General features: G+C 36.5%; 1 protein-coding gene across 7 annotated transcripts in view; it reads left to right on the top strand.

The window, feature by feature from the left end:
- The window catches only part of ANKRD31 (ankyrin repeat domain 31), a 138,044-nt gene that overhangs the window by 103,708 nt on the left and 19,185 nt on the right, over positions 1 to 15,151 (top strand). For 6 of the 7 annotated variants that reach the window (XM_045062118.1, XM_045062133.1, XM_045062113.1 and 3 more), the window contains one exon: positions 2,787 to 3,789. In XM_045062118.1, the coding sequence (XP_044918053.1) occupies positions 2,787 to 3,789 (1,003 nt within the window). Of the gene's footprint in view, positions 1 to 2,786; positions 3,790 to 5,635; positions 5,770 to 15,151 lie in introns of all 7 variants that reach the window. The other variant, XR_006600920.1, reaches the window with a different exon arrangement.

Here is a 15,151-nt window from a genome sequence, read left to right as displayed (position 1 = left end):
TCACAAATGTTATCTAAGTGGTGTAACCATGTGTTTTTTTGTGGTTTTGTGTATGTCTTAAACTCTCAGGGCTTTTAAGGGGTTTTATCCTGATTATATTATATCCTCTTCTTTTCCCTTTTTTGAGAAAGATATATTGTTTTCTTGTTTGGGCATATTTTTATTAGTTTTTCATACATAGACTTAGCTACCTATGCCTTCTTTTTTTTTTTTCTCATGAGAACTTTTAAGGTTTACTCTCTTAGAAATTTCAAATATGCAGTACAGTATTATTAACTGTAGTCACCATGCTATACATTACACCTCCATGACTGACCTATTTTATTACTGGATGTTTGTACCTTTTGACCTGGGGTCAAAATGGGTGAGCCATTTCACCCACCCTCCACCTTCCACCTCTGGCAACCACCAATCTGTTCTCTGTATATATGAGTTCATTTTTTTGTGTTTTGTAGTTTTTTGTTTGTTTAGATTATACATATGAGTGAGACCATACAGTATTTGTTTTTCTCTGTCTGACTTATTTCACTTAACACAATGCTCTCAAGGTCTATGCATGTTGTCAAAAATGACAGGATTTCTTTCTTTTTAATGTCTGAATAATATTCCTCTGTGTGTGTGTGTGTGTGTGTGTGTGTGTGTGTGTGTGTGTATGTGTGTGTGTGTACATTTGCACATTCCACATCTTCTTTATTCAGCCTTTGATGAACACATAGGTTGCTTCCATGTCTTGGCTGTTGTTAATAATGCTGCAGTGGGGGCGCCTGGGTGGCGCAGTCGGTTAAGCGTCCGACTTCAGCCAGGTCACGATCTCGCGGTCCGGGAGTTCGAGCCCCGCGTCGGGCTCTGGGCTGATGGCTCGGAGCCTGGAGCCTGTTTCCGATTCTGTGTCTCCCTCTCTCTCTGCCCCTCCCCATTTCATGCTCTGTCTCTCTCTGTCCCAAAAATAAATAAACGTTAAATAATGCTGCAGTGAATATGGGGTTGCAGTTATCTTTTTGATCTTGTTCCTTATTCACCTGTTATTTTCTAATTTCCTTTATATTCTTCTGTTTAAAGTTTGTTTATTTTTAAGAGAGAGAGTGTAAGTGCTGTGCGTGTGTACCAGTGGGGGAGGGGCAGAAAGAGGGAGCGAGAATCCCAAGCAGGCTGCATGCTGATGCAGGGCTCGATCTTACAAACCACGAGATCATGACCTAAGACAAAATCAAAAGTCGGGTGCTTAAATGACTGAGCCACCTGCACCCCTGTAATTTTCTTTATATTCGTATAATCATTTGACATTTTTTTCTGAACTTATTTAAAAATCAGTTTTCTATTTTCATTCACAAATATTTTATCTTCATTTTGCTTTTCTCCCCAGTGAATAAATATTACAGATTATTTCTCTTTTCTGTTTTCCTGTTAGTATAAAGCAAGTGAGCTTATAGGACCTACAGGTAGGTCAATTACCTTTGGAGAAGGTAAACTTTGGAGAAGACTAGCTTCAGTTTTCCTTTATGTTCTATGATTAACAATATACCTGGAGTTTTGGGAAGTTCCCAAGCAGTTGGGTTTGTAGGTGTGTAAGTCCTTATTAATACTGTTGTAAGACTTAAAATCTTGTAATCTTAAAACCGTTTTTATTTTTTGTCTGAACTCTGTTTTAAATGTGATATTACTAATTTTTTCTCCTCTGTTCAGCTTCTTGTATTTTATGCTACTAGCTGTTTGCTAATATTTCTTCTTAATGCTTCTTCCACCTACGTCTACTATTCACTCTAACATCTGGTCTGCTTGAAGTTCAGTACCAACAACCCTAAACTGTGATACTATTGCTATCCCTTAAAGCAGCTGCTTTAGGGTGATCCCTGAAGGTCACTGAGACCATTTCAAAGGGTGTATGAAGTCACAACTGTTTCTATAATGAAACTTTTTGGCTCTCATTCTCTCATGAGTGTATAATGGAATTTTCTAGAGGCCACATGTGTGGTGCTATCATTATTCTAATAGCCGATGGGATGTATCTTTGTATATTCTTGTGTTTCAAAATTTTCTGTTTTATTTTGTAGAACAGTAAATATTGATAGATAGACCCATATGAAAAAAGGCCCTTTGGGATCCTCAATTTTTAAGAGTATAAAACAGTCATAAAGCCAAAAAGTTTGAGAACTACTGGAAACAAAGAATCCAGTATCCTGAAGGGCACTGTAGTGTAGATGGGTATACCCAAAAGAAGGGTGTGAAGCAGCCATTTTCTCTCGCTCTCAAGCCCATTGTGGTCACACAGGTTAATCCTTGTCCTGGTAGTCCCTCTGGACCCGAAAGTGCCTCAATACAGGTTCAAAGTACAATTACAGTAATTACTTGATGGATTGACATTTCTCAGGTCCAGCTCAGATATAAATATTCAAAACAGTCTCACTCCTCCATAGCTCTAAGGGAACTTGAGTGGAACTTACTCCCAAATTTTATTTCCCGATACACCTTTCCACTATAAACAGGTAAGCAAACTCTGAATTTAAAAATGGTGTTCCTCCTTCCAACTAAACAATCCACATTTGTTTTTTTTCAGGGTTGACTCACAACTGGTAAATAATATAAATGTGGATAACCACAACATCACTTCCTGAAAAAGGCAGTCTTACTTACCTTAGGAGTCATTTTCCTTTCAGAGGAAATACTTGTGTACTTTGGGCTGATTAAAATTTAAATTGAGACAAAGTATCTTTAAAATCTACATGATTGCTAAAAAAAGTTTTCTATTGTTTTTGGGTTTTTTTTTCTCTTTCTGTTTCTTTCTCTAGAGTGTCCATAGAATCATTTAAGCAAGGAGTCCTCAGAGAACAACTGGCTAATTTGGCCACAAGACAGAAGAGCCTTTTAGTTGTGGCAAAAAAACAGAAAAAAATTAGCCAGAAAATTCAAAACTATAAAAACATTACATCTGCGTCTGGTCCTGGTTTGAAGAGGCTGCCATCCAGCTCAGAAATCTCTAGTGAAAAGGACAGCCAAAGGCTTACCAGTCTGGGAAATTCAGTGCAGCCCCATTCAGGTTCATGTTCTCCTGTCAGCCTTATTTGTGGAAGCATACAGGAAACACAGTCATCTCTGGAAACGTGGAATGGCAGCCAAAATACCAACACTTGTGTAAATTCAGAGACAGTGAGAAGGGAAGAATTTTTTGGAAATGAGCTGAATTCTAAACAGAATGTCAATGACTGTACCTTGGATGGGTTATCAAAATCCAGACATTCAGATGGCACTAAGAAGATTAAATTACCACCCCAGCCTGTTGCTTTTCTTGCTCAAGCAGAATATTCACAAAAAGAAAATGATCTTACAGAAACTCCAGCCAAAGGGAATGAATCTTACAGTAGTCCTTCAGCAGTAACTGGCACATTAAATATTTCAGAGACTACAAGCAGACTTGCCGAAAATGATGCCCATCTATCAACTGTTATTTGCGATCAGGCTCCTACCAATTGTGATCCGAAAAGAGGAAACAGGAAAATAACTTCCCAGCAGCCACCTAGGGGGACATTAGAATCCTTGGCACACCAAGGGACTGATGCCTTAGGCAGTACTACTGGGCATCAGATGAAATCATATCTTAAAAAATCAGTTTTTGCTGTTCCCCATGCTCATGATGGTGAGAGCTCCTATTCCTCGGGATCTGGCCGTCAACATATTATAAAAAACCCTTTAAACAATAGCACAGCTCCCAGAAAGAAATGTATGCAGATAAAAGATCTGATATTACTAGGAAGAATTAATCCAGGAAATAACATTCTGGAATTCAAAACACAGGTATCCTTTTTTTTCTCTAAAATCATGTAATTTTATAAATAAGCAAATAAATGTTTCTTGCATAAAGTGTAGGCATTTAGCTCTGATTATGGATGTAGGGTTTGGCTGGGCTTCTTGAATGAAGGGACAAAAACGTTGTATTCTTAGCCAGTGAAATCATGCTTTTGGGTTGCTCTATACATTTTAGTCACTAGCACCTTTGGGCTCTCAGGCCAGAGTTAGTCAATTATATTGGCCCTGGAAGAATTTAAGAACAACATAAAAATAATAAATGGGAGCTATCTTTGGTTCCACAGTTTTGGGAATTACTGTGCACTGCTGAAGCTTACCCAGATAAAGGATAGATATAAATTCATCTTCTATAGAAGTTCAATTTAGAAATAAGAAGTGACTTGGAATTTGGATAAATCTGACTCAATGAAAACAATATCACATATGCATAAAAATCGAAGAAGAAAGCGTACATGGGTGGCTCAGTCGGTTAGGCGTCCGACTTTAGGTCAGGTCATGATCTCACAGCTAGTGAGTTCGAGCCCTGCGTTGGGCTCTGTGCTGACCGCTCAGAACCTGGAGCCTGCTTCAGATTGTGTCTCCCTCTCTGTCTGCCCCTCCCCTACTCACACTCTGTGTCTCTCACTTTCAAAAATAAACATTTAAAAATTTTTTAATAAATAGAAGAGGAAAAAATTGTTCTACTAGAAAATGCCTACAAAACAGGCATCCTGTCCCCTTTCCCTACATTGACTTTTTGAAAGAGGAATTCAGAATGGCAGTGATTTTAAGAATCCTGGAATGTTTCTTTGCTAACAGACCACCAGTTCAATAGAAATTGGTCCAGGCTAACTGGAATTTAATCTGAATGACCACTGTTTCTAGTCCTTCCATTGCTGGTTAATAAGGCTTTTCCTAGTTAAAAAAACTTTACTTATAAGTTAGGAGCAAAAAAATTAATTTCAAAATTTCACATTGTAGTTTAAAGACCATGGGGCGCCTGGGTGGCGCAGTCGGTTAAGCGTCCGACTTCAGCCAGGTCACGATCTCGCGGTCCGTGAGTTCGAGCCCCGCGTCAGGCTCTGGGCTGATGGCTCGGAGCCTGGAGCCTGTTTCCGATTCTGTGTCTCCCTCTCTCTCTGCCCCTCCCCCATTCATGCTCTGTCTCTCTCTGTCCCAAAAATAAATAAACGTTGAAAAAAAAAAAAAAAGACCAAATTAGTGGCTTGATCTCAGGTCTCTTGATGTTCCTGTTTGCTTGCCTGCCAACCAGTTACTGCTAAGTAGTACCTACATCAGATTAGCCAGAGAAACTCAGATTTTAGTTAGTAAATTAATTACATTAACTCAAATTTTTGCAGGTGTGGCTACTTCTCTGGAGCAGCTATAATAAAATTTTAATATAACTTTTCATATTTCAGCTATTAACAGCTTTATTGAGATATAATTAACATATGTATTTAAATTACATATGTTTTTACATATGTATTTACATAGTAAATACATACTATATGTATTTAAATTAAGCATTTTGACAGATTTTGATATATGTATATATCTGTGAAACCATAACCACAAACAGGTAATGAACATATCCATCACCCCCAAAAATTTCTTTTTGCAATTTTGTATACCTCCTTCATACTTCTTCCTTCCCATGCTGAACTCCAGATAATTACTGGTCTGCATTCTGTCCTTATACTTTTGTTTGCGCTTCTAAGAATTCTGTAAAAGTGGAATTACACCATATGTGTTCATTTTTGTCTGGCCTCTTTCTCTGAACATAATTACTTGAGAGTCATCCTCATTAGAGTGTGTATGTATGTACTACAATTTGTCATTTCATCTGTGATAGACATTTAGGTTGTTTCCAGTTGTTGACTATCGCATATAAGCTACTATGGATATTGGTGTACAAATTTCAGTATGACACAGGCTTTTGCTTTTCTTGGGTAAATACCTAGGAGTGGAGTGACTGGATGAAATATGGTAAGTATATATTTAACTTTTAAAAAAACTGCCAAAGTTGTTAGTAACATTTTACATTCCCACCAGCTGTGATGAGTATTGTGGTTCCTCCATATTCTTACTTAGCTAGCATTTAGTATGATCCGTCTGTTAATTTTAGCCATACTAACATATAATGTAGATGTATGTATATAATATGTATATATGTATAGTAATTTATTTTTATTTTTTTATTTTTATTTTTTTTATTTTTTTTTATATATGAAATTTATTGACAAATTGGTTTCCATACAACACCCAGTGCTCATCCCAAAAGGTGCCCTCCTCAATACCCATCACCCACCCTCTCCTCCCTCCCACCCCCCCATCAACCCTCAGTTTGTTCTCAGTTTTTAACAGTCTCTTATGCTTTGGCTCTCTCCCACTCTAACCTCTTTTTTTTTTTTTTTTTTCCTTCCCCTCCCCCATGGGTTCCTGTTAAGTTTCTCAGGATCCACATAAGAGTGAAACCATATGGTATCTGTCTTTCTCTGTATGGCTTATTTCACTTAGTATAGTAATTTATTATTGTGGTTTTATTTTGCATTTCATAATGATTAGTTATGTTGAGCATCTTTTCGTGTGCTCTTTGCCATCCATACTTATTCTTCGGTGAAGTTCCTTTTCAAATATTTGCCTGTTTTTTTATTGGCTGCTCATTCTCTTATTTGATACATTTTGGATATAAGTCCTTTATCCAATACATACTTTGCAAAAATATTTTCTCCTAATATAGTTTTGCCTTTTCATTCTCTCAAAATTGTGTTATAAAGAACAGAAGTTTAAAATTTTGATGTAGTCCAACTTAGCAATTTGCTCTTTGACTAAGTATGTTTTTAGTATCATATCTAAGAAGTCTTTGTCTAACCCAAGGTCACAAAGATTTTCTCCCAGAATTTAGGTCTGTGATCCATTAGTTTCTTTATGTAGTACAGAGCAAGATCCCAATTCATAGTTTTGAATATGGGTATTCAATTCTTCCAGCTACATGTGTTGAAAAAATTGCCCTCTATTGAATTGTCTTTGCACCTTTGTAGAAAATCATTTGTCCATATATGTGCCTATTTCTGGACTCCCTGTTCTGTTTACCTATTTGTCTATCTTACTGTGAATACTGTCTTGATTAGTGCAGCTCTGTAATAAGGGTTAAAACCAGGTAGTGTTAGTCCTCCAGTTTTGTTCTTCCTTTTTGTAAAGTGTTTTGGCTATTCTAGGTCTTTTGCAATCCCATATGAATTTTAGAGTGAGTTTGTCAGCTTCTTTTTTTTAAAAAAAGGGGATGCTGTCATTTATATTGGTATTGAGCTAAATCTGTAGATGAATTTTGGGACAGATGACATCTCAGCAATATTGAGTTGTCCAAATCATGAACATGATATAGCTCTCTGTTAATTTAGACGTTTTCCGATTTTTCCCAGCAGTTGTAGGAGTCAGTATACAGGTCTTTCATATCTTTTACCAGATTTATCCCTAAGTATTTCATGTTTTTGATAGTAATGTATATGATATTTTTTAAATGTCAATTTTTGGTTGTTTATTGCTCATAGGTAGAAATTCAATTGATTTTTGTATATTGAGATGTTATTTTATAATCTTGCTAAACTCACTACTTCCTGTAAATTTTTGTAGAAGTCATTGGATTTTCTACATAGATGATCAAGTTGGCTATGAATAAAGACAGTTTTACTTCTTTCTTTCCATTGTGAATGCTTTTCATTTCTTTTTGTGTAGCTGCACTGGCTAACACCAGTGCAGTATTGAAATAAAACAGTGAGATCACACTTCTGTTTTTTCCCTAAGATGAGACTATGTTTCTTAGAAAAAATTTAGGCTTCCACTGTTAAGTACAATGTTAGCTATAGGTTTTTTCTTAGATGCCCTATATTAGGCTCAGCAAGTTCTTTTCCTAGTTTCTTGAGTGTCTTTATCATGAACAGGTATTGGATTTTGTTAAATGCTCTTTCCACATCGGTTGTGATGATCATATGGTTTTTGTTTTGTATTCTCTTGATAATGGTGTAGAACATTAATTGATCTTTGGATATTAAACCAACCTTGCATTCCTGGAAAAGCAGATAAATCCCACTTTGTTATGGTATATAATTCTTTTTATATGTTGCTGGATTTGGTTTTCTAATATGTTTTTGAGGATTTTTGCATCCATATTTATTAAAGATATTGGTCTTTAGTTTTCTTGTGTTGTCTTTTGTCTGGTTTGGTATTAAGGTTATACTGATCTCACAAAAATGTTTCTCTTTTTCTATTTTTAGAATATTGGTAATCCAAAATATTAGTATTAAATTCTCTTTAAATGCTTGATAGTAATCAGCAATGAAGCCATCTGTACCTGGATTTTCTTTTCTTTCTATGTACGTAGTGTTTGGAGTGTTAATTCAGTCTCTTACAGGTTTTTTCAAATTGTCTATTTCTTCTTGAATCATTTTTGGTAGTTTTATTTTGTTAGAAATTTGTCTATTTTTTGTTATTTATTAGCATAGAATTATTGATAGTTTCTCTTATAATCCCTTTTATTTCAGTGTGGTCGGTAGTAGTGTACTAATTTTCATTGTTGATCTTAGTAATTTGAGTCTTCTCACTTGTTTTCTTGGTCGCTGTCACTAAAGTTTTGTCAATTTTGTTAATATTTTCAAAGAACCACTTTGATTTCATTGATTTTTATCGTTCTTCTATTGCCTATTTTATTTATTTCCATTCTACTATTTATTATTTCCTTTTTTCTGCTTGCTTTGTGTTTAGTTTGCTGTTCTTTTTTCAGTGTCATCATTATAAGTGCAGGTTATTGATTTGAGATTTTTCTCTCTTTTCAATATAGGCATTTACAGCTATAAATTTACTTTTAGCCTACTGCTTTTGCTGCATCCCATCATTTTTGGTATGTTGTTTGTTTATTCATCTCAAAGTATTTGCCTTTTGATTATGTCTTTAATACTTTACTTATTTAGGAGTGTGTTGTTTGATTTCCTCATAACTGTGAGTGTTCCATTTTTTTCTTTTATTAATTTCTAATTTCACTCTGTTGCATTTAGAGAGTATACCTAGTATTATTTGAGTCCTTTTAAAATTTCTGAGATTAGGGGCGCCTGGGTGGCTCAGTCAGTTAAGCGTCTGACCTCAGCTCAGGTCATGATCTCACAGTCTGTGGATTCGAGCCCTGCGTCAGGCTCTGGGCTGACAGCTTGGAGCCTGGAGCCTGCTTCGAATTCTGTGTCTCCCTCTCTTCACCCCGTCCCCCCTGCCCCCCCCCCCCCCCCCGCTCGTGCTCTGTCTCTCTCTGTCTCAAAAAAATAAATAAAAACATGAAAAAAAAATTTTTTTTAAGTTTCTGAGATTTACTTTGTGGCTTAACTAGCATGTGGCCCATCCTATGTGCACTTGAGAAGAATAATTATTCTACTGTTGTTAGAAGGTTTTTTATAGATGCCTGTTGGGGTAGTTAGTTTATAATATTGCTCAAGTTTTCTCTTTCCTCATTGATCTTCTGCCTGTTTGTTCTATGTATTATTGAAAGTGGAGTGTTGACAACTATAATATTGTTGAATTGTCTGTTTCGCCCTTTATTTATGTTAATTTTTGCTTCATGTATGTTGGTGCTCTTTTATTAGGTGCATGTGTGTTTATAATTGTTATATTTTCCTGATGCATTAACCCTCTTCTTATTATAAAATGTCTCTTGTTATCTCTAGTAATACTTTTTGTTGTAAAGTGTATTTTGTGTGATATTAGTATAACTGCTGCAGTTTTTTGAGGTTGCTGTCTGCATGATATAGCTTTCTCCGTCCTTTCAAGTTCAATTTTCTTGTCTCTTTCAATTTAATCTGTCTTTTATATGCAGCATATAGCATACATCTTGTTTTTCTTTTAACTAAGTCTGACAGCCTCTACTTTTTGAATAAGTTTTTTCATCCACTCTCATTTAATTAACATTATTAATATTGTTGGACTTACGTCTGCTATTTTACTTTTTGTTTTTAATGTGTCTCATGTCTTTTTTGTTCCTCTGTGTTTCCTTTATTGCTTTCTTTTGCATTAAGTGAATATTTTCCAGTGTAGCATTTTAGTTTCTTTAGTGACTTTAGTTTCTTTAGTGACTTTTCTTTAGTGACTTTAGTGACATATTTTTTGAAGTATTTCCATAATGCTTATGCTATGATATCTTCACTTATCAGAATCAGCTTCATATTTATACTAATTAATTCTAGTAAGATAAAGAACTGTAACTCCTGTATAGCTCTATCCCTCTCTCCCCCTTTTATATCTCAAATGCAACAATTCATTGTTGTAATTATGACTTCATAAAACTTTGTGATTTGTAAAGAAATAGAAAAGAAAGCAAGTATGTATTTATAGGTTTTGTTTTATTAACCTTCTTATTTGCCCTTTTTGGTTCTCTCCATTTGTTCCTGTGGATTTGAGTTACCATCTGGTATCATTCCCCTAGCCCAAGAAAACTTTGCTCCCACACACTTCCTTTGTGCTATTTCTAAATATATACATTATGTACCTATTGTTTTATACAATGATTTTTAAAATCAGTTAAGGAAGGGAAATAAATATTTGTTCATTCTGTGTTCTATAATGTATAATTACCTTTATTGATGCTTTTTGTTTTCTCAAGTGGATTTGTATTACCATTTGAGGTCACTTGCTTTCAACATGAAAAACTTCCTTTGGTATTTCTTCTCAGGTACTCTAGCAACAAATTGTCTCCATTTTTGTTTATCTGGGGAATGTTTGTTTGTTTGTTTTTAATAAACAACAGATTTTTTAAGCTGTTTTTTTTTCAATATATGAAATTTATTGTCAAATTGGTTTCCATACAACACCCAGTGCTCATCCCAAAAGGTGCCCTCCTCAATGCCCATCACCCACCCTCCCCTCCCTCCCACTCCACATCAACCCTCAGTTTGGTCTCAGTTTTTAAGAGTCTTTTATGCTTTGGCTCTCTCCCACTCTAACCTCTTTTTTTTTTTTTTTCTTCCCGTCCCCGATGGGTTTCTGTTAAGTGTCTCAGGATCTACATAAGAGTGAAAACATATGGTATCTGTCTTTCTCTGTATGGCTTATTTCACTTAGCATCACACTCTCCAGTTCCATCCACGTTGCTACAAAGGGCCATATTTCATTCTTTCTCATTGCCATGTAGTACTCCATTGTGTATATAAAGCACAATTTCTTTATCCATTCATCAGTTGATGGACATTTAGGCTCTTTCCATAATTTGGCTATTGTTGAGAGTGCTGCTATAAACATTGGGGTACAAGTGCCCCTATGCATCAGTACTCCTGTATCCCCTGGGTAAATTCCTAGCAGTGCTATTGCTGGGTCATAGGGTAGGTCTGTTTTTAATTTTTTGAGGAACCTCCACACTGTTTTCCAAAGTGGCTGCACCAATTTGCATTCTCACCACCAGTGCAAGAGGGTTCCCGTTTCTCCACATCCTCGCCAGCGTCTGTAGTCTCCTGATTTGTTCATTTTGGCCACTCTGACTGGCGTGAGGTGATATCTGAATGTGGTTTTGATTTGTATTTCCCTGATGAGGAGCGATGTTGAGCATCTTTTCATGTGCCTGTTGGCCATCTGGATGTCTTCTTTAGAGAAGTGTCTATTCATGTTTTCTACCCATTTCTTCACCGGGTTATTTGTTTTTCGGGTGTGGAGTTTGGTGAGCTCTTTATAGATTTTGGATACTAGCCCTTTGTCCGATATGTCATTTGCAAATATCTTTTCCCATTCCGGTGGTTGCCTTTTAGTCTTGGTGGTTGTTTCCTTTGCTGCGCAGAAGCTTTTTATCTTCATAAGGTCCCAGTAGTTCATTTTTGCTTTTAATTCCCTTGCCTTTGGGGATGTGTCAAGTAAGAAATTGCTACGGCTGAGGTCAGAGAGGTCTTTTTCTGCTTTCTCCTCTAGGGTTTTGATGGTTTCCTGTCTCACATTCAGGTCCTTTATCCATTTTGAGTTTATTTTTGTGAATGGTGTAAGAAAGTGGTCTAGTTTCAATCTTCTGCATGTTGCTGTCCAGTTCTCCCAGCACCATTTGTTAAACAGACTTTTTTCCATTGGATATTCTTTCCTGCTTTGTCAAAGATTAGTTAGCCATACGTTTGTGGGTCTAGTTCTGGGGTTTCAATTCTATTCCATTGGTCTGTGTGTCTGTTTTTGTGCCAATACCATGCTGTCTTGATGATGACAGCTTTGTAGTAGAGGCTAAAGTCTGGGATTGTGATGCCTCCTGCTTTGGTCTTCTTCTTCAGAATTACTTTGGCTATTCGGGGCCTTTTGTGGTTCCATATGAATTTTAGGATTGCTTGTTCTAGTTTCGAGAAGAATGCTGGTGCAATTTTGATTGGGATTGCATTGAATGTGTAAATAGCTTTGGGTAGTGTTGACATTTTGACAATATTTATTCTTCCAATTCATGAGCACGGAATGTTTTTCCATTTCTTTATATCTTCTTCAATTTCCTTCATAAGCTTTCTATAGTTTTCAGCATACAGATCTTTTACATCTTTGGTTAGATTTATCCCTAGGTATTTTATGCTTCTTGGTGCAGTTGTGAATGGGATCAGTTTATTTGTCTTTGTCTTGCTTCATTATTAGTGTATAAAAATGTAACTGATTTCTGTACATTGATTTTGTATCCTGCAACTTTGCTGAATTCATGTATCAGTTCTAGCAGACTTATGGTGGAGTCTGTCAGGTTTTCCATGTATAATATCATGTCATCTGCAAAAAGTGAAAGCTTGACTTCATCTTTGCCAATTTCGATGCCTTTGATTTCCTTTTGTTGTCTGATTGCTGATGCTATAACTTCCAACACTATGTTAAACAACAGCGGTGAGCGTGGACATCCCTGTCGTGTTCCTGATCTCAGGGAAAAAACGCTCAGTTTTTCCCCATTGAGGATGATGTTAGCTGTGGGCTTTTCATAAATGGCTTTCATGATGTTTAAGTATGTTCCTTCTATCCCGACTTTCTCGAGGGTTTTTACTAAGAAAGGATGCTGGATTTTGTCAAAGGCCTTTTCTGCATTGATTGACAGGATCATATGGTTCTTTTCTTTTATTAATGTTATGTATCACATTGATTGATTTGCAAATGTTGAACCATTCCTGCATCCCAGGAGTGAATGCCACTTGATCATGGTGAATAATTCTTTTCATATGCTGTTGAATTCGATTTGCTAGTATCTTACTGAGAATTTTTGCATCCATATTCATCAGGGATATTGGCTTGTAGTTCTCTTTTTTTAATGGGTCTCTGGTTTGGGAATCAAAGTAATACTGGCTTCATAGAATGAGTCTGGAAGTTTTCCTTCCCTTTCTATTTTTTGGAGTAGCTTGAGAAGGATAGGTATTATCTCTGCTTTAAACGTCTGGTAGAACTCCCCTGGGAAGCCATCTGGTCCTGGACTCTTATTTGTTGGGAGATTTTTGATAACCGATTCAATTTCTTTGCTGGTTATGGGTCTGTTCAAACTTTCTGTTTCCTCCTGATTGAGTTTTGGAAGCGTGTGGGTGTTTAAGAATTTGTCCATTTCTTCCAGGTTGTCCAGTTTGTTGGCATATAATTTTTCATAGTATTCCCTGATATTTGCTTGTATCTCTGAGGAACTGGTTGTAATACTTCCATTTTCATTCATGATTTTATCTATTTGGGTCATCTCCCTTTTCTTTTTGAGAAGCCTGGCTAGAGGTTTATCAATTTTGTTTATTTTTCATAAAACCAACTCTTGGTTTCGTTGATCTGCTCTACAGTTTTTTTAGATTCTATATTGTTTATTTCTGCTCTGATCTTTATTATTTCTCTTCTTCTGCTAGGTTTAGGCTGTCTTTGCTGTTCTGCTTCTATTTCCTTTAGGTGTGCTGTTAGATTTTGTATTTGGGATTTTTCTTGTTTCTTGAGATAGGCCTGGATTGCAATGTATTTTCCTCTCAGGACTGCCTTTACTGCATCCCAAAGCGTTTGGATTGTTGTATTTTCGTTTTCATTTGTTTCCATATATTTTTAAATTTCTTCTCTAATTGCCTGGTTGACCCACTCATTCTTTAGTAGGGTGTTCTTTAACCTCCATGCTTTTGGAGGTTTTCCAGACTTTTTCCTGTGGTTGATCTCAAGCTTCATAGCATTGTGGTCTGAAAGTATGCATGGTATGATTTCAATTCTTGTATACTTATGAAGGGCTGTTTTGTGACCCAGTATGTGATCTATCTTGGAGAATGTTCCATGTGCACTCAAGAAGAAAGTATATTCTGTTGCTTTGGGATGCAGAGTTCTAAATGTATCTGTCAAGTCCATCTGATCCAATGTATCATTCAGGGCCCTTGTTTCTTTATTGACTGTGTGTCTAGATGATCTGTCCATTTCTGTAAGTGGAGTGTTAAAGTCCCCTGCAATTACCACATTATTATCAATAAGGTTGCTTATGTTTGTGAGTAATTGTTTTATATATTTGGGGGCTCCCGTATTTGGCGCATAGACATTTATTATTGTTAGCTCTTCCTGATGGATAGACCCTGTGATTATTATATAATGCCCTTCTTCATCTCTTGTTACAGCCTTTAATTTAAAGTCTAGTTTGTCTGATATAAGTATGGCCACTCCAGCTTTCTTTTGACTTCCAGTGGCATGATAAATACTTCTCCATCCCCTCACCCTCAATCTAAAGGTGTCCTCAGGTCTAAAATGAGTCTCTTGTAGACAGCAAATAGATGGGTCTTGTTTTTTTTATCCATTCTTATACCCTATGTCTTTTGGCTGGCACATTTAGTCCATTTACATTCAGTGTTATTATAGAAAGATACGGGTTTGGAGTCATTGTGATGTCCATAGGTTTCATGCTTGTAGCGATGTCTCTGGTACTTTGTCTCACAGGATCCCCTTTAGGATCTCTTGTAGGGCTGGTTTAGTGGTGATGAATTCCTTCAGTTTTTGTTTGTTTGGGAAGACCTTTATCTCTCCTTCTATTCTAAATGACAGACTTGCTGGATAAAGGATTCTTGGCTGCATATTTTTTCTGTTCCTCACATTGAAGATCTCCTGCCATTCCTTTCTGGCCTGCCAAGTTTCAGTAGAGAGATCGGTCACGAGTCTTATAGGTCTCCCTTTATATGTTAGAGCAGGTTTATCCCTAGCTGCTTTCAGAATTTTCTCTTTATCCTTGTATTTTGCCAGTTTCACTATGATACGTCGTGCAGAAGATCGATTCAAGTTACGTCTGAAGGGAGTTCTTTGTGCCTCTTGGATTTCAATGCCTTTTTCCTTCCCCAGATCAGGGAAGTTCTCAGCTATTATTTCTTAAAGTGTACCTTCAGCACCTTTCCCTCTCTCTTCCTCCCCTGGAATA

Source organism: Felis catus, chromosome A1 (assembly GCF_018350175.1).
Source record: "Felis catus isolate Fca126 chromosome A1, F.catus_Fca126_mat1.0, whole genome shotgun sequence".
NCBI lineage: Eukaryota > Metazoa > Chordata > Mammalia > Carnivora > Felidae > Felis > Felis catus.
This window is presented reverse-complemented; position numbering and strand designations above follow the sequence as displayed.